We start from the raw sequence: 20,403 nt of genomic DNA, 5'->3' as shown, positions 1-20,403 counted from the left end.
AGGTTCACATTAAAGTTTGAGAAATAATGGATTAGACCTTGAGTTGGCAAACTTTTTCTGGAAAGAGCTAAACAGAATTATGATTTCTGGAATGTACATTTTCAGCTACAGCTATTTGATGTATAAATCCATCAGACTACATATGTGACAAAGTAAAGTCATATTCCATTAAAACTAAATTTACACAATATGCAATATACTCTATATGGCACCTGGGCTATAGTGCAAGCTACTGAGAGTATCTCGCCCGCACAGCAAAGCCTGGCAAGCTCCCCGCTGACGTATTCGACATTCCAAACACAGTCTCACAATGGAGACGCTACTGGGCCTGCTCGAGCAAATCGATGAACAACGGGAGGACAGGACAGAGCAGTGCAGTGCAGGGCTATAGTGCTAGCTCCAGGTTTATCTCATTTTATGTAGAGCTTAAAAGTTAGGCATCCTTGGGGCCAGAGCGATAGTACAGTGGGTAGGGCATTTGCCTTGCACACAGCCCACCCAGTTTCAATCCCCAGCATCCTATATGGTCCCCAGCACTGCCAGGAGTGATTCCTGAGTGCAGAACCAGGAGTAACCCCTGAGCATCGCCAGTGTGACACCAAAAGCAAAAAAAAAGCAAAAGAAAAAAAAGTTAGGAATACTTGATTATATTTAAATTTTATGTGTCTGCTTTGCCCCTTGTCTCTGATTTTTTTGCCCCTTGTGTCTAAACTTGTTCTTCTTTCCTCTTCTCTGAGAACTGCTCTCTGAGCACTTCTCCTGTTCTAGAGCTTCTTGATTTCTATTGCCACTAGATCTCAGGGGACCATATATTGTTCCAAGAATTGAACCTTGGTTGGCTGTGTGCAAGGTCCTCATCAATATTGTCTTGTTCTGGGGACTGGAGAGATAGCACAGCGGGTAGGGCGTTTGCCTTGCACACGGGCAACCCAGGTTCAATTCCCAGCATCCCATATGGTCCCCTGAGCACCGCCAGGAATAACTCCTGAGTGTAGAGCCAGGAGTAACCCCTGTGCATCTCCAGGTGTGACCCAAAAAGAAAAAAATATTGTCTTGTTTTGAAGTGTCCTTTGGAATTTCTAATATGAACATATTTAATATCTCCTAGGGCCATAATTGTGATTTGATTAATTGATCACATGAATCATGCAGTCCCATTAACAAATATTTCTATAGGTTAGATTTATTAGCTCTAGGGAAAAAATAACATTTACATCTCCCCCCATATCTTTTAAAATGATCAGGAGCACGTATTTGAAGAAACTTAAGTAGATTTATTTAAATCCCTCAATACAAAATATACTACTCACAGGAACTGGTGTTGATCTTAGCCATTTAGGATCACCTTTTTTTTTTTGTGTGTGGTGCACAGGTAAACAATCAAAAGAGTAAGAGCACACTTAGAAACATTTGATGATTTTCTTCAGAACATATCCTGCCAACAAGCAAAGTTCATTTCCCAAATGCACTGTTAATACACACTCTTGCAAAACAGCATTTTACTAGATCTTACCTTTTCCCACCTGTTTCTCCCTCACCCTGTCTTTGTTTTCAGTTTCCCCCAGGCTCTTAAGAAAAGCTGCACGGGTGAAAACCCGGACTGTGGTGCTGACCCCCACATACAGTGGGGAAGCAGATGCACTCCTGCCTTCTCTGAGAACAGAGGTGTGGACCTGGGGAAAAGGGAAGGAAGGACAATTGGGTCACGGCGATGTTCTGCCCAGGTAAGTGTGGCTGGTTTTTACAGCTAGAAAATAGCTTCAGCAAATTAACTCTCTTCTGTGAATGACTCTTATTTCCTCATAAAAGCAATGTGGTCCTCTTTCTTAGCTCTAGATCATTAAATCATTACCATTAAATCTCTCAAAAAGAAAAAAAAATAGCCAATTAATAAAATTATCTATTATTGGGGGCCAGAGCTATAGTATAGCTGGTAGGGCATTTGCTTCGCACATGGCCTACCCAGGTTCTATCCTTGGTATTCTCTGTGATAACCCCAGGCCTGCCAGGAGTGATTCCTGAACACAGAGCCAGGAATAACCCTTGAGCACTGCCAGGTATGGCCGAAAAGCAAAAACAAATAAAAATGTTTATTAGTAGAGTGAAGTATGGGATTAAAATAAAATTATTTCTTTCTTTGCCTCTATTTCAACTATATTCTGCCATAATAAATCATTAATAATTTTGTGATTCTTTATTTGATTGGGGTCCTTGGCAGCAGAGTTCAGAGAACCAGAGGTCATTCTGCAGTGCCTGGGATCACTGGGGTGCTGGAGGACCCATGCTGGGCCAGGCACCAAACTCAGGACCTGTGTATGCAAGACATGTGCTCCACTCTTGGAGATGTTCAAGGGCTATTTCTGACACTGTGCTTGGGGGTTGTTCTGTGCAGTGCTCAGGGCTCTATGTTGTGCCAGGGATCTGAACTGGGCATGCAAAACATGTGCTCCAGACATTGAGCTATCTTTCCATCCCTGAGATTCTTAATAGATCCTGAATTATGGTAGTCAATTAGTGATTTACAAACAAAAGTTAAATTGAAACCACACAAAATTATAACATTTAGGAACCAATTGCATACATGAAGTATTTTTTTTTCAGTGTATTCTTTTAAAACTTTTGTTTTTTACTTGAAAGCATTTACTCTTAAATTTGAGAAAGGTCATATTTCTTACTTAGAGTTTGTGTATGTGTGCATGTTTTTTCTTTAAGGCTTCAGCCACTCTGCGTTAAATGTCTGGATGGCAAAGAAGTAATCTATCTAGAAGCAGGTGGTTACCATTCTCTTGCACTTACTGCAAAATCCCAGGTAAGAGGCAAATGACTAAAAGCTGATCTTATTTTCATGGAAGGACAGCACCCACAACAAGGTTTGTACCATCCCTTACTGAATGTCTTCTGTGCTATAACTCATATGGTCTTCCTAATGTTTTCTGTTGTGTTATCTACACGTTTATAAATGAGGAAAGAGAGGATAAGAGAAATTCTGTTCACGCATGTGATAGTATAGTTTGAATTTAGCCCTGGATTTGCCTGATCAACTTTCTGTTATACTTAATCAAACTCCAAATTCTTCAATATACTGGTATATTTTATATTAGTTTCTAATGAATAATACCCATAAGTGAGACACTAACAGTCTTGAGACACTAACAAGGTATTTTTTTCTTTTAAAACTTTAGTGACCTCTTGAATCATTGAAAACCATATCCATAACCCCCCCCCCCACTTTTTTTTTCTAAACTATGGGGTTCTTCTATTGGTGCTTAAGAGCCACCAGGACCACTCCCTACAGTGGCAGTGGTGGAAAGTGGTGGAAAGTGATCCAGGAGTCCAACCTAGGACCTTGCATGCACATAGTCTGTGCTTTGCCACCTGAGCTACATCCCTGGCCTCTACTACACTTTAAATATTTTTTCATTTCCTGCCCTTATTCTCCTTCTCTTTGTTACTGTTGTTGCTGTGTTGACCAGGATTGGCACACAAGCTTGGTTCTGCACATGAGGTACATAAGTGCTTGCACCTTGAGCCATGTTGCTTTCCAAGGTTTGCACACAAGTTAAGGTGTGGTGCTTGTTGAGGCCACTGTGGTGCTTACATGTTTGCCAGGGCCTGGCAGTGGCGCTCCTACATCTTTTTAGTTCTAGAGCTCACCAGGGGTTGCACCCATTTTTTTTGTGGCACATAAACCTGGCTGTGGTACAGCCAAAATCACTTGCAGCATTAAGAATTACAGACAGTGGAGCTACCAAGGCTCAGACAGCAGAGCTGCCAGGATTCTGCTTTGCACAAGGAATTTGAACTTGAACCCTCAGCTTGGAGAACAGACACTTGAAATGCTTTTGCTGTTCCTTAAGAAAGCAGATGTCTTAAGGATTTTTGTTTTGTTTTTTTTTTTTTTTGGCCACACCTGGCTTTGCTTAGGGCCTACTCCTGGATCTGTGCTCAGGGGTCATTTCTGACAGGGCTCAGTGGACTATTTAGGGTGCCAGGAATCAAACCCGAGTCAGCCTTGTGCTATCTCTTTAGCCCCCTTAGCTTTTTTTTTTTTTCCTTTGGTGGTACCATGGGCTGGAGTGATAGCACAGTGGGTAGGGTGTTTGCCTTGCATTTAGCCAACATGGCCAACTCAAGTTCGATTCCTCCACCCTTCTCAAAGAGCCTGGCAAGCTACCGAAAGTATCTTGCCCGCATGCCAAAGCCTGGCAAGCTACCTGTGACGTATCCGATATGCCAAACACAGTAACAACATAGTCTCACAATGGAGACGTTACTGGGCCCGCTCGAGAAAATCGATGAACAACGGGAGGACAGTGATTCTATCTGGTGGTACCATGGATTAAATCCAGATTCTAATTCTGGAACTTTATAGTAATTCAATAAAGATTCCTAAACCCTTTAAGATTTTGTGTGTGTGTATGTGTATGCATGTCTGTGTGTATGTGTTTTGTTTGTTTTTAAATAATTTTATATGAGCCAAAACTAATTTCACATAATAGGCTAGCCAAAAATAACAGCTTTTCATTTCATTTCATTTCATCATCCTGTTAATCGTCGATTGCCTCGAGCAGGCCCCAGTAACGTCTCTTTCATCCTAGCCCTGAGATTATATTCACGGCTCTTTAGGAGAATGAGACCCATCAATGTTACTGGTATTTGGCATATTTGGTACGCCACGAGGAGCTTGCCAGACTCTGCCCTGTGGGCAGGCTACATTCGATAGCCTGCAAGTTTGTCCAAAGTAGGAATGAGATAATAAGATATCATAAAAAAAGTTCTGATAAGATGTCGCGCGGCCGCATATGCGGCCGCGCGGTTCCAGGATCTGGATTTTATAGTCTCTGAGTCTTGGCCGCTGATGGGATTACAAGGCGCCAGCTTTATAAACAGCTTATAAATAGAACAGCTTTATAAATCTTTAATTTCTGAAAGAAAACAAGATTTTATTTTTATTAACATTGATCATCTAGAGGACATAAAAAAGAAGATAGAAATGTGGTAAACTACAAAATAAATGTATCTGTTTTGCCACAAAGACATCTCAATGGACTGAGCATATGCTTTGCACACTGGAGACAGACAGTGATCTTCAGCACTGCACCAAACCCAACAGAAGGATATGAAAAAACTATTGACTTTATATGGACCTGTGTGTGGGGGGGTGCTATTTGGAATAAGAAAGATTGTACATAATTACCACAGAAGTATTAAGAAAATAGAAATAATCTTGATAGAGCATGTGAAAAGAACAAATGCAAGAATTCTGCTCATTCTAAGAAGAAAATGGGGAGCCCTAGGGATGACTCAGTGGTAGAGCACTGGCCTTGTGTGCATGAGGCATGAGAGTTGGATGCTTGGCACTACCACATGCTCCGAGGAAACCCCAGAAGTGTTTGATCTCTGGCACATTGCAACTCCACAGGCTCGTGTGCTAACCTTGGTTGACAGCAGAGCATCATGACTGGAAACCCACAGTGGACACCACAGCCAAGTATATGTGACCCCTGATCATCAATGACAATAAAAACAAAGGGAATGAAAGTCGGGGTGAGAATTGAAGTTAAGGGAGAGAGATTTTATTTTCAGATTGATAAGACTTGTTATTGCAAAAATGCTATTTCTCTTTAGGTCATTGAATCAGTACAATGATCACTGATTTACAATCAGTGTAAATTCCATAGAATTCCACAAATATTCCAATACAATAAAGCATAAAAATCCCAGAAATTACCCTAGACATATAAATATAGAAGGTAAAACAGGTAAATTCTGAAATAGGGCTGAGAATTAGTATTATAAAATATAGAAATACAAAGCACTGAGACAAGTGTATACGCTAGAAAAAAATAGCCAAATTCATTCATATGAGAATTTAATATATGATAAAAGTCGACTTTTCAGTTCAGTTGAGGGAACAAAATTGAGTATCAATTACTGTTCTATACTCTAGTAAGCACTAGCTCCTTGCATGGTGTTGAAGTAAAGGGAGGAATTTTTTTTTTTTTTAAATAAAGTGTGAATATTAGGAGCTAGAGCAGTAGTATAGCAGGTAGGGAATTTACCTTCAATGAAGCCAACCCTAGTTTAATCCTCAACACCCTTATGGTCCCCATAGGAGTTATTCTGAGAACAGAACCAGGAATAAACCCTGAGCACCACTGGGTATGGTTTCCTCCCCCAAAAAAGTACATGTTAAAAAATAAAACCTTGAAGGGCTAGAGCGATAGCACAGCGGGTAGGGCATTTGCCTTGCACACGGCCGACCCGAGTTCGATTCCCAGCATCCCACATGGTCGCCTGAGCACCACCAGGAGTGATTCCTAAGTGCATGAGCCAGGAGGAACCCCTGTGCATCGCCAGGTGTGACCCAAAAAGAAAAAAAAAATCTTGACTGTTAACCGGTTAAGGTAATTTTTTTCAGTAGTTTGAGCATTAGAAAAGAATCTGCCATTAAAGCCAACAAGTAAAAATGATGTTTATCTACATAATAATTCAGTAATCTTTAATAGAAAAAGGAAACAAAGACAAACCCAAAACACTGCATGTTATGATCCATAAGGGGACCAAAGATAGTGCAACAGTTTAGGGCACACACCTGGCAATTAGCATGCACCTGACCCAACTCTTATTCCAGGCTCCGTATGTGCCCCTTCCCTCCATCCCACATTGATGGGTATGGTCCCGGAGGGTCCCTTCGTTCAGTACCGCTGGTACTGTAGGGCCTGAGAAACATCACATCCTCCTGCTATTACATGGAATTGCAGACTTGGTTGACTGAAACTTGCTGGCAGGACCCCTCAGCCTACCGAACACCACTTGGAAGCCCCCAGCCCTTTTCTAAAGAAGGTGCATAACATACTGGGAAAAGAATATTTGTAGCATATATGATAGAGTGTTACTACTCTAAAACATAAAAAATAGTTGTCAAATGATTTATATTCTAATTATTTCTAGGAAAAACTATTAATTGTGAGTAGTGAATGAAAATATGGACAAATCACATTGCAAAAATATTTAAAATTACAATAAGATTGGGATTGAAGAGAAAGTATAGTGGATTGGATGCTTGCCTTGTCTGGAGCTGATCTGAATCGAATCTCCAGCATCTCACAGTTCCCTGAGCCCCACCGGGAGTAATTGCTGAGCACAGAGTCAGGAGTAGGTCCTGAACGCTACTGGGTGTGGTCCCAAAATGAAAATCCACAGTAATATATAATTCTCAGGAAATAATATGCCATTTAAAACTATTCTAGCTTATTTCTGGCCATTATTGTTAATCTCTTACTAGTTTATAAATTAAGTGATATGATAGTGGGTATGTGTGTATTTTTTAAAAAGGAATGTAGGTGGATAGACAGAGGCTAGTAAGTTGGATATAAAATTTAATAAAATTTAATGTCACAAATAAAATGATCAAGGATTACATTTAAAATTCCCACACGGCAGAGCCTGGCAAGCTCCCAGTGATGTATTCAATATGGCAAAAACAGCAACAAGTCTCACAGTGGAGATGTTACTGGTGCCCGCTCAAGCAAATCGATGAACAGTGGGACAACAGTGCTACAGTGCTACATTTAAAATTAAGTATTAGTGAAGATGTGAAGAAGAGGGACTAATATCATTGGCAGTAATGTTCTTTAAACCTTGCTGGAATTTTAATTTGTTAATACCTATCAAAAATTAGATTGTGTATTTCATTTGTGGCCTAGGAATTGATCCTAAGGAAACAGATGCATGAATGCAGTAGTCCTCTGATCTGCAGGAACTATCCATACCCCCCCCCCACACACAAGTTGCCTAAAACTAGCTGGAGTATATATATCCAACTTAGTAGCCTCTGTTTATCCATCTACACACCTTTTTCAAAAATACATACCTACTATCATAAAACTTCATTTATAAACTAGTAAGAGATTAACAATAATAGCCAGTAATATGCTAGAATAGTTGTAAATGGCATATTGAAATAAAAGTTAATTGGTATGTGCTTTGGTGCCCTACCAGCCAGCTTGTCTGCTCCTGGCTTTGTGCTCTGGGATTGCTTCTGGTGGTACTTTGGGTACCATCCTGTGCTGGGATTGAATCCAAGCCTCCTATAGGCAAAACATGTGCTCTGCCTGTTGAGTTCCTCTCAGTCCCAATGAAACTTATGTGAATGTGATCTCTCTCTCTTTCAAGATATCTTACTATCTCATAGTTAACCATGGAAAACTGAAACCATGGAAAATGAAACTATAGGAAAGGGATAACTAATCTTAACAGGATTTTTAATATCAGCTTTCATACTAAAGAACTATAAAATTATTAATAATATTCTTTCTTTGGAAGTTTATTGATTAAACTGTGCCTATAAGTGGTTATTAAAAATAATGTTTATATTTGAAAAATGTGTATAGATACCTTTGAATTCTTAAAAGGCCATGATAATTGGAATTATGATCTCATATTGTACCTTGTTTTGTGTGTGTACAAATATATTTTTTATATACATATATCAAGTATACATTAAATTTCTGGAAAGATATATATATATTTGCGTGTCCCCCAAACAATATAGAGTAGTTGTTGATTCATCAGTGGTCTTTACATTCTTTTTTTTTTAATGCTGGCACAGTATACCATGATTTACTTTCATAATAAAAAATGAAACCATTTTTATTTTATGTCATTATAATCTAGTTTTCTTGTCTGGTAGAGCATGGTAGTTGTGTTTCTGCTGCAATGTCTTCATATATAAAAGTTATATATATATATGATAAAGATTCAGAATTCACATGCAGAATCAGATTTACAACTTTCATTTTCCTGTGGTTTTCTAATAGGTTTACTCGTGGGGCAGCAATACCTTTGGTCAACTTGGGCACTCTGATTGTCCCACAACAGTTCCTCGTCTATCAAAGGTACTCTTGAGAATTTGATAATTTTTATAGCAACTTGATTCTGGAAATCTAAGTTATAACATTTAATATTTCTTCATGTTTCAGAAAGTTGGGAGAAATATATTTGTAGCCATAATTTATTTTGATGTGCTTACAAAGGTTTAAAAACATAAAGTCACTTGTTTTCAAATTTTTTTAAAAAATGCTACCACTTTGCATTGTTCATCGACTACTTAGTTTTTGTCTTTTTTTCAAGTGGAAAAGAAAAAACATCCCTAAAAACAACTATTATTGGAGCTAGAGCGATAGCACAACGGGTAGGGCATTTGCCTTGCACGTGGCTGCGCCGAGTTCGATCCCCAGCATCCCATGTGGTCCCCCAAGCACTGCCAGGAGTGATTCCTGGTGCATGATCCAGGAGTAACCCCTGTGCATCACCGGGTGGCACCCAAAAAACGAACAAACAAAAAACAACAACAACTATTATTAACAGTGGTGTTAATTCCTCAGGCAAAATGGGGTCTGAGTGGAAAACATTTAAAATGCTCTAGTCTATGAGTCACAGAAAAAACTAGATCGAGGGAGTGGGGGGGGGCAATAGTATTCCTGCAGAACACATTCATCAAATGAAATGTTTTATGGAATCCCTCACATGAAATAGATAAACTGAAACTACTTGAGTTGGTAAATTAGGGTGGCAAAGCATCAGGAGAGTGTAGTGGGCTAGAGCCCTGGCCCTCTACCTTTCCATGTGGCTCATGAATCACTTTGGAGATTTCTAAAATTTGAAAATCACTGGTTTAGGACAGTGGTTCACAAATGTTTGCATATATCAGAATCACCTGGAAAGCTCGCTGAAACAGGCTGCTCGCCCCACCCTGCAAATCCTCCATAGTTCTGTGTCCTGAGTGTTTGCATTTTTAAAAAAATTTTTGGATTTGGTTTTGGGGTCAAACTAGTGGTGCTCAGGGGTGCTTGAGGTACCATTCAGTGCCAGGGAAGTTTCCTGTGCTTCTTGCATGCAAAGCAGATACTCCAGACCTTTGAGCTATTTCTTTGGTGAGAGAATTTTCATTTCTTAACATGTTTGTCTTAGTTGATTGCTGCTGCTGCTGCTAGTGCTGCAGCAAAAACTGTTGAGATCTCACAGGTCTAAAGAATCCATGTGTGGAGGGATGGGTATTCAATCATTGTATAACTGAAACCCAAACACAAAAATTTGTAAGTCTACAACTGTACCTCATGGTTTTTCACTAATAAAAATGTAAGGGAAAAAAAAAGAGTCCACGTAGATGAGCTTCTTAGGGTTTCTGGGTGTTTCAGCGTCAAAGAAGTTAGCACAGGAAATTACATCCGAGACTTGGTAGTGAGTTCCAAGTGGGCAAATGGAATTTTGTTTATTTTTGTTTGTTTGGGGGCCACATCTGGTTAGCACCTAAAGGTTGAGTTCATCAGAAGGGAATTTAGATTGAGGTTGTTTTCTTTTAACATTGATTTTTTTGTGCATATGGATGAATATAGATAAAGGTTAGAGTAGAAATGTAGATGTTTCTGGGACTCTTGACCAAAGTATGGTGTAAATTCTATGGGAATTTCCAGATCTCTCACAAAAAAATCAGATCTATGATTTTTTTTAAATTCCAGACTTTCAGATTTTTAGAATAACAATTGAGTTCTAGATTTAAAAGCAGAAACCATTTTGCTTTTGGTCAGGAATATTGCTGAGTTTTGTTAGTATGAGGTATGACTAATTTTTTACCATGCTGTAATCTAACATTTCAGTTCCTGTGGTCTAAAGTTCTGTCTGATCCTTTCATCTTGGATAGACAATATATTGCTGTTCTTGCAGGTAAACAGTGAAAACGGAGTGTGGAATATAGCTGCCGGCCAGGATTATTCTCTGTTCCTAGTGGATACTGAAGACTTCCAGCCTGGCTTACATTACAGCGGCCGGCAGGACCCTACAGAAAGTGACCATCCAGAGAAGCCCAGTGGTACTAAGACTCCAGTACTTCTCTCCTGTAGCAAGGTGAACAGGAATTGGGTCCTAAAGCCTACATTTTAAAAACAAGAAGTCTTACTTTTGTTGTTTGTATGTATGATTAACTTGTTACTAAATATCTCTACTGTACTTGAAATTGTAAACCCCTTTTTATCTTCATTTATTCATTTCTTTTTCCCTTATTTCTTTCTACACAGCATTTCACTGTGTAATATACTAAACAGTGTACTTGTTCTGTTTGTTGTCTATCTTAACTGTAATGTCACAAGAATGGGGATTTTAGAGCTTCCCATTTACTGCAGTATCCTATTTACTACTTTAGAAGTATTTGTGGAATTAACACACTTTTATGGGAGTATTAAAAGCACATTTCGCAGTGAATTTTTACTTACTGAATTCATGGAACCCCCAGAGGTGAATTAGAATAAAAATGGAATAGATGAATGTTTAAGTATACATGGGAAACTTAATTTAAGGGGCCCAAGAAAGGGCTTGTGATTCATCTAACAGCCCACCAATTGTGCCCTTTATCCCAGAACTTCCCTTTTCCCTTACTTTTTATTGCACTTATTTTTTTAATTGTTGATATGAATTTATTTTCATACTTTTCTTTCATATACTTCAGTCTTTTTCTGGCTTTCTATTTCTCCGTTGTAGCAATTCCTAGTCTCAATGTAATATGCTGCAAGGAATTTAACCCTGTAAGCGAGTGTATTTTATATTTCTTGTTCTTATTTAATAACACATCATGTATATATTTTTATCCTTTGTGTTTGTTTTTTGCCTAGTTACATAAGCTCTGAGTGTATAGGGACAAAATCTCTCTGGCCAAAAGCAATACTGGTCAGGGTTTGGCTCTTGACCTATATAAAGTGTTATTCTAGCCGTGCCAGCTGATGCTTTGTAATTGTTGGCCTTGACTCCACATTCCCTGTGAAAGATTCCACATCTAGATAAAGGAGGAAAGAGGTTGCTGAAAGGGGTGGAGTGCTTATATGTGTCGTTAGTTACTCTTTTGTTATTAATAGTCTTTACATCTGCAGCTTGGAACTTGGTCTCCTAGTTCAGTAGGAATATGTGAATAAAAGACACCAAATATTTTTGTTCAGTGTCATCATGAATAAGTGACTAAAAAGGAACACATAGTGACAAAGCAGAAACAACTTGGGAAATTTGATCCTGTGAGCTAAACTTTTCTAAATGAAATTTTTAGCTCACTAGTTCACAAATATCATATCGTTCTTTTAAAGGAAAGTTTTTTATAGTGTATTTTTTTGGTTTGGATTTTGGGTTGCTCCCTGCGGTGTTTGGGGGACCTTGTGATGCTAGGCATTTAACCTCTGCCTCCTGCATGCAAAACTGGTGCTCAATCTGTTTACTTGTTTGTTTGTTTTGAGCCACACCCAACTGTACTCAGGGCTTACTCCTGGCTCTGTACTCAGGGATCACTTCCGGCAAGGCTTGGGGAACCATATGGGGTGCTGGGAATCGAACACAGGTCGGACATATGAAAGGCAAGAGCCTTCCCCACTGTACTATCTCTCCAGCCCCTTATGCTCAGTCTTTTGATTTCTTCACCCTATATTATACCTTGTTTTGAAGCCACATCCAGCTTCAAGGCTCAGGAGGTCATGCAATATCAGGCATTGAACTTGGGCTGCATGCAGAACATGTGCTCTTGGCTTTTGAACTTATCTGCCTGGCCCCGTATTGTACTTTTAAGTAACATCAAAATTTGATATTTTGATATATACTATGTTTGTTCTGACCTAATTTTATGCAAATAGTCATCCTGAGACATGGATCTGTTTCACCTTTGGATCTTTGTATCTCTGGTTATAACGATATGAGATATATATATATATATATATATATATATCTCATATCGTTATAAGGTTATCTGTGGCTCAACACTATAATATGAAATAAAAGACATTTTCACAATAAATGTAAATATGAATGTTTTATATATACAAATATAAATCAGTGGTGCACTGGTAAGCTAGCTCTACAATAAAAATAAAAATCGTGATTTGTAGTATGTGCCAAATTCACTGTTAATTTCAAGCTACCAATGGTTTAATAACCAGCTTGCAGAATTCCTAAATATTATAGTGACTCTTAAGAGCTAGTATATGCTAACTTAAGTGCCCACATTGCTATCAGTAAATTGTTTTATCTTTAATCTTCTTTATGTTTCAGCTGGGATATATAAGCAGAGTGACAGCAGGAAAAGACAAATTTATAGCTTTGGCAGACAAAAATATTATGGGCTATATTGCCAGTCTTCATGAGTTAGCTACTACAGAAAGACGGTTCTATTCAAAACTAAGTGATATCAAATCTCAGATTCTCAGGCCTCTTCTCAGTTTAGGTAAGTATAACCCCTTTTCTACCTTCCCAAAATAAATTACCAAGACATTTTTCATCTATCCTACCTATTTCATAAATTTTTTCCCCCTTTATTTTATTTTATTTTTTTTACAGTTGTAGATTTACAATTTTTTGTGCTTTGGTTTCAATTATACAAAAATTGTTTGTGTTATGGATTTCTTCTTTTCTTTTTCTACTTTTGGTACATATAGACAGTCAGCAATTTATAAACTGCACTTTTTCTAGCCCAGCTGCCCCTGCCCTGTTCGATTACTCCCAGATCTCTTTCTTTCTGTAGGGGTAGAGAATGGAGCTTTCAGAATACTTAAAAGTAGAGAAGCAAAAACAACTTTGGGAAAGTCAATCCTAGAAGCTAAACTTCTAAATAAGCCTTCTGGCCTGACTAATTCTTTAAATACCTTATATTATTTTCTTGTTGTCTGGGGCCAAATCTGGTAGTGTTCAGGGCTTATTCCTGTCTCTGTGCTCAAGGATTACTTCAGACAGGACTCCTGCTGGAGATCAAACTCGCATGCAAAGTTAACCCAACTGCGCTCTCTCTTCAGCCTGTTTCAGACCATTATTTTAATAGGAAAAAACGTTCAAATAACTTGCAGTCACTCTTGAAATGAGCCCTTTGTAAGTGGGAATTGTTGGTGTTTACTTTTTTTAAAATCAAGATAGGTGCTTTTCCAGTTGTGGCTTTGTTTTGGTTTGGTTTTTGTTAAAGTCCTAGTCTGTAAATTCTCCTCCAGTGGTGGGCCCAGCTGTGCACCACTTGGACAAGGGAAAGGAAAGAGCTGGAGCTAGAAGCTTCTGTATTGCTCTGATGAGTAAAGCCTGCCTTTTCCCTCTTAGAGTTCTTGATTTCAATGGTGACCCTACCTGGTTTGTTCATCAGCCCCATTGCTTGGAGACATGTTCTAGAAATTAGGAACTTTGGACTTGGGGTAAAGCAAATAATCTGATGCCCTCTTTAAGATTCAAAGCAACCCTGGAAGTCTGATTTTTGGATTGTCCTCTGCCCTAAAAGGTTGAACTTTCTCAAGAGGCATGTAGGGTAAAAGTCAGCACAAAAAGTGGAAAATGTTAATGAGGCTGTGACTATGGAAGTGAGTTTAATTTCTGGCTCTCGTTAGCTAGTTGTATGGAGTCAGGCAATTAGTTCTCCTTCTCAAAGCTCCAAATTAATTCTTTTCACAATTAAAGGGGAGTTGAATGAGCTTTGTGGTTCTTCACATGAACTGATTTTCAAAATCACCTGGAAAGCTTTTGTTTGGGGGGGGTGGAGTGGGGGCGGGATGAGGCGCTGGGCAGGCCTGCTGTGCTGAGATTGCTGGGAAGGTTGATTAGTGCTCAGAATCAAGGCAAGGCTTGTGTTTAACCTGTATACTCTCCAGCCTGGAAAGCCTTTCTTTTTTCCCTTTTTTTAAAATATAATTGAAATAACATTGGTTTCCAAGTCCTCTGTGTGTTTTAGGAGTACAGATTGTGAAACTTTTCTTTTTAATGTGCCCACCTTGGGATCGACTGACCTGTCCATACTGACCCATCTGAATCAGTCAGAATCTGTAAGGGTCGTGTGAATCTTTATTTTACTAAGTGGAGCCTGTGATCTCTGAATATATAAAGTGTTCAGGTAATGAGTCATCATTTTGTTACAGAAAATTTGGGCACTGCAAGTACAGTCCAACTGTTGCAGGAGGTGGCAAGCCGATTCAGCAAGCTGTGTTACCTAATCGGTCAGCACGGAGTCTCACTGAGCAACTTCCTGCATGGGCCTAAGGAAGCCAGGAATTTGGTCATTCTGAAGCATGCAAGTCTCTTCTTGGATAGTTATACAGAGCAAGTATCCAGTCCTGTGTCATGTTCAATCTCTGCAGGGTTATTCTGCCAAGGAGTACAGTTCCTTAATCAGAAGAGACTAGATTAGGGACAGTGATATAAGGTAATAGAAATTGCAAAGCAGCATTTTAACTTTAAACCAATAATAGTCCTGCATTGCTAAATTTTAGTTTTCTCTAAGGGGAATAAAAGCTTAAAAATAGTGTATTCTTATATTTCCTCCTATATTATAGCAGAATGTCATTGTACTTAATTACATAAAATGTACTATAGTAAATATGATTCTTTAATGGACTATTTTGTTTACTTGGGTAAATTATGCTAAAATTTGAGGATATAGCTAAACTTCTCAAAAGATACTTGTAAATTTCTATTTGTAAGTATGAAGCTGTTTCAGTGCCTGCTTTTTTACATTTGGGTAGTTCAAAGATTAACCTACTTTTAAAAGAGAACTATTTCCTTAAGACTATTGTTATCCAGGATTTGTTTTCATCTTTTTTTTTAAGTAAAATGTCCCAGTACTTAAAATTTTAAGTTTAAATATTTCTTGTTCTTAATTTGTATTTTTGCATTATCCTATGAGGCATAATTTGTGTTATTTTAAAGTCAGTTACATTATGGTGTTGAGCTAATTGTTATTTATTTAAATGTATATTTAATCCAACAGACTTGACTGAGAACTCACTAAGTGCTATGCTCTGTGTAGAATTCAAAATCCATCACAGCCACAATGAAAAACACCTGCCTTAAGGAGTTCATGTTCTGTTGGTGTTTTGTTTTTTGGGGGGATTTAGGGTCACACCCAGCAGTTCTCAGGGCTTACTCCTGGCTCTGCACTCAAAGGCACTCTCAGCAGTGTTTTGGGGGATTGAACCTGGACCCAGTGCATGCAAGGCAAATGCCTTACCTGTTGTACTACTCTTCAGCCCCCAAATAGGTTTTTACTGCGTTATCATTATAGTTAAAAATAGTACTGATACTGTTGACTTATTTTTGTTTTTTGCTTTAGGGACATACCTGGCTGTACTCAGCTTACTCTTGAGTAAGCGTCATTCTTGGTAGGCTTGGGGGACCATATGGGGTGCCAGGGATAGAACCTGGGTCAGCTGTATGCAAGGCAAACACCCTATCCACCATGCTGTTGCCCGGGCACCTAATACTGTTGTTGTGTACTTGCAGTGCTGCCACACTACGTAGTGGTCTATTTTTGTAACATTTATTCATAGAGATGGAGCTAATAAAGTATCTGTGACTCAAAAGTCAATTTTAATTGTGTTAAAATATACTCAACATAAAGTTCAGCATTTTAGCTATTATTTCATATATAATACTTTGGACTCTCTTTTGTTGTTTTTTTGTTTGGGGGCCTCACCCAGTGGAGTTTAGGTGCAGCAGGTTGATCCCTGTAGACTTGGGGGACCATGCAGTGACGGGAATAGAACGTAGGGCCACACACGAGCAAGGCAAGTGCTTTACCACTGAGCCACATGCTTGATCTCCTTGGGCTGTTTTTGTTTTGTTTTTATTTAGTTTGGGGTGCCACACTTAGGCATACTCAGAGCTTACTCCTGGCATTGCACTTAGGGGATCGCTCCTGGGATGCCAGGAACTGAACTGAGGTCAGCTGCATGCAGTGCAAGCACCTTCCCCACTGGACTATCATTCCGGCCCCTTTAGGCTGTATTTAATAGAAATTTTCCTTCTCCAAGTTCATTTATTCCACTTGCCAGTTCAGGAATTTGGAAGATAATCACAGGGCTCAAAGCAGTAGGTCAAGACATTCTTTATCAGTGTATCAATATTTAGCCAACATTTTTTTTATCTAAGCTCAAATTCTTAAAAAAATATCTTTATTGCTTGTTTAATTCGTTATGAAACCTGATGTGAAAAGTGAAAAATGGTTTTAAAATCAGCCATTTTAGAGCTGGGCAGATAGTGTGGTAGACTGAGTGCTTGGTTTCCCTGCGGGAGGCCTGGGTTTTGTGCCTCGCACTGTTTGATCCCCCAGGCACAGCTGGGAGTGAGTAGCTCTGAGTACCACTGGGGGTAGTATCAAAACAAAAACAATTTTTTTCAAGGTTGTTATCAAGTAAAATATGACCATTTTAGCATCTTCTCTATAGTTCCAGGTGTTTTAAAAAAGATATCTTTGGGGCTGGAGCAATAGCACAGCGGGTAGGGTGTTTGCCTTGCACTTGACCAACCCGGGTTTGATTCCCAGCATCCCATATGGTCCCCTGAGCACCGCAAGGGGTAATTCCTGAGTGCAGAGCCAGGAGTAACCCTGAGCACCACCGGGTGTGACCCAAAAAGAAAAAAGGAAAAAAAAGATATCTTTACTAAAATGTTATTTCTTACCAGTTGTTGTCATTATAAAAAGTCCTTTTCTTTAGTCCTCTGTAGTTCATGATTGTTGACAACAGAAAAATTCTGAAAGTCATTGGTGAGGTTCTAAGAAGTATTTGTTCCAGGTGTTTAATTGAAAACTCTGAAAAACCTATTTACATTTAATGTGCTTTTTTTTTTCTTTTTTGCTTAAGGTACTCCACATCTATTACTAATTTCCTGGTTATGGGAGGATTCCAGCTTCTTGCTAAGTCTGCCATGTAAGCAAATGCATTGGGTATTTTTGTTTTGTTTTGTTATGGCCACACTCGGTGGTGCTCAGAACTCTGTGCTAAGGGATCACTGGTGCTGCTCAAGGCATCATACCTGGTGCCGGGGATTCAACGTAGGTTGGCTGCATTCAAGGCATGCACTCTACTAGCTGTACTAACTTTCTGGCCCAACAAATGCATTTTTGCCAATTAATTATCATTCCTCCACCCAGATTCCCCATTTTCCAGTAGCTAGGTGGTTATACCCACAAACTGACCACCCCCCCCGCCCCCAGCGCCATGAAATCCCATCAGTGGCCAAGATCCAGAGCTCCCAGAAGCATATGCAACTGCGAGACCTCTTATAGTCCTGTTCTTCTCGGAGAACCCAGCAAGCTACCAAGAGTATCCTACCCGCACGGCAGAGCCTGTCAAGCTCCTGTAGTGTATTCTATATGCCAAAAACAGTGACAATGATGTGTCTCATTCCCCTGACCCTGAAAGAGCATTACTGGTGCCTACTCGAGCAAAACGATGAATAACGGAATGACATTGACAGACAGAAAATTATCACAGCAGCCAAGGATCGTGTTTTCAGTGCTGTGTTTTTTGTTTGTTTGTTTGTTTTGCTTTTTGGGTCACACCCGGCGATGCACAGAGGTTACTCTTGGCTCTGCACTCAGAAATCACTCCTGGCGGTGCTCAGGGGACCATATGGGATGCTGGGAATTGAACCTGGGTCGGCTGCGTGCAAGGCAAATGCCCTATCCACTGTGCTATCTCTCCAGTCCCAGTGCTGTGTATTTCTGAGAGCAAATATTCGCGCTTGAAGAAAAGCAAGTTTAATTTCAGGAGGATGTAAGGATAGGTGGAAAATTGAAGCATCAAAATGGGGTGACTTTTGGACTTATTGAAGGACCATAGCAATTGCTGACTAATGCTTTATTGTTAACCTTACTACTGAGCCTATATGGCAGTTAGCAGATCTTGGAGAATGATAATCTAGCTCTCTTCGCTCAGCTAATCTACTCATTAAATTCAGCTCAGACCAGCCTGATGATAAGATCATACAGATTTTTTTAAAAATGACTGGTGAAATGTATATAACACAATTTTGCATATTAATGATTCCTAAATGTTATAATTCTATGACATCAAATATAGCTATGTTTTATATAAGTTACCACTGTTATCTGTATTCAAAACTCTTTTTTTTATTAGTTTTTTTGGCTCTTTGGGTCACACCCGGCGATGCACAGGGGTTACTCCTGGCTCTGCACTCTGAAATTACTCCTGGAAGTGCTCAGGGGACCATATGGGATGCTGGGAATCGAACCCGGGTCAGCCGCGTGCAAGCCAAATGCCCTACCCGCTGTGCTATCACTCCAGCCCCCTCAAAACTATTTTAGATCAACAAAAACTATCCATTAAATACTAGCTTCTCTTTTCCCTCTCCTGCCTGCTCCTGGTAACCCTTCCTCAGTAAATCTGCTTTTGTTATTTTGGGGGTAGGGAGGGCACCAAAACCCAGCAGTGCTCGGGAATTATTCCTGGCTCTGCACTGTGTGAGGCAAGTGCCTTACTCACTATACTCTCTTCCACACCAAATTTGCTTATTTTACATATCTAATCTGGAGTTATATTTGTTCTTATATGTCTGGCTTAACTCCCTAGCATGTTTTTGAGATTCATTCACAAATACTAAAGGTTTATTCCATCTTATGGCCAGTAATATTCTGTTGTATGAATATGTCCCATTTTATTTATTCCTTCATCTATTGATGGACACTTAAAATTTTCTACCTTTATTTATTTTTGAGTAACAAGTATAAACCTAACCATTTAAGGAGAAGAACGATAATATTGTTGCCATTATATTAGGTAAAAATTTCCTAAGTGAAAGTAGACTGAATATAATGTCTGGCTCAGCTTTCCCGAATCTTACTTTTTTAGGGAATAAACAGGCAAGAACATGAATGAGCCCTAGCAAGTAATAGAACAATATGATACAGCAGTTACATTCCTAGGGATCAGTAATGCCAATTCAGAAAGATATATATGCACCTGTGTTTATTGCCGTGCTCTTTACAGTAGCTAAGATCTGCAATCAACTGAAGTAATCTAACAATAGATGAATGGATAAAGAAGAGTGATATTGGTCATTGGGCTGAGAATTCTCGGGTCTTCTTGGGCAGCCTCCTTGGCCTCCTTTTCCAACATCCCTGACTTCTAAAGTCCCAGCAGCCACACTCATATCCCACAACTGCTACCATGTAAACTCACTTCCCAGTTAAATATTCTGGAGTTTGTGGAGAACATCTCCTCCAAATTCTACAATATTGACATACCAGTAGGAGCACACCAAATTAGATGGGAAAATAACATGGTTCCCAACTGAGCTCAGTAATCAAAAGTATTAATACAGAAGGGTCAGCTAGCAACAACAACTTAGTAAACCCTCAGACAAGAACTTAATGTCCCCATCTTGAGATGTAACAATTTTCACAAATGCTCTTTTTACTGAAGTATTTTTCATAATTGCATTAGTCATTTAGTTGTAACAAACAATATAAAATAAATTATTTTGGGTCTGCTGAGGGTGCAGGCATGGGGGGGTGATAGGGAAAATGGGGACAAGGGTAGAGGGAAGGTCACACTGATGGTGGGATTGGGGTTGGAATAGAGAATGCCTGTAACAAATACATCA

General features: G+C 39.2%; 1 protein-coding gene across 3 annotated transcripts in view; it reads left to right on the top strand.

Annotated features, from left to right (window-relative positions):
• ALS2 (alsin Rho guanine nucleotide exchange factor ALS2) overlaps positions 1 to 20,403 on the top strand; it is a 79,025-nt gene that overhangs the window by 29,296 nt on the left and 29,326 nt on the right. For all 3 annotated transcript variants that reach the window (XM_056111633.1, XM_056111632.1, XM_056111634.1), the window contains 7 exons: positions 1,556 to 1,724; positions 2,713 to 2,809; positions 8,823 to 8,900; positions 10,729 to 10,908; positions 13,084 to 13,255; positions 14,919 to 15,099; positions 17,640 to 17,705. In XM_056111633.1, coding sequence (XP_055967608.1) covers positions 1,556 to 1,724; positions 2,713 to 2,809; positions 8,823 to 8,900; positions 10,729 to 10,908; positions 13,084 to 13,255; positions 14,919 to 15,099; positions 17,640 to 17,705 — 943 coding nt within the window. The remainder of the gene's footprint in view (positions 1 to 1,555; positions 1,725 to 2,712; positions 2,810 to 8,822; positions 8,901 to 10,728; positions 10,909 to 13,083; positions 13,256 to 14,918; positions 15,100 to 17,639; positions 17,706 to 20,403) is intronic.

This window comes from Sorex fumeus, unplaced genomic scaffold, assembly GCF_029834395.1.
Source record: "Sorex fumeus unplaced genomic scaffold, SorFum_2.1 ptg000014l, whole genome shotgun sequence".
Taxonomy (NCBI): domain Eukaryota; kingdom Metazoa; phylum Chordata; class Mammalia; order Eulipotyphla; family Soricidae; genus Sorex; species Sorex fumeus.
Note: the sequence above shows the minus strand (reverse complement) of the source record. Positions and strands in the feature narration are given on the sequence as shown.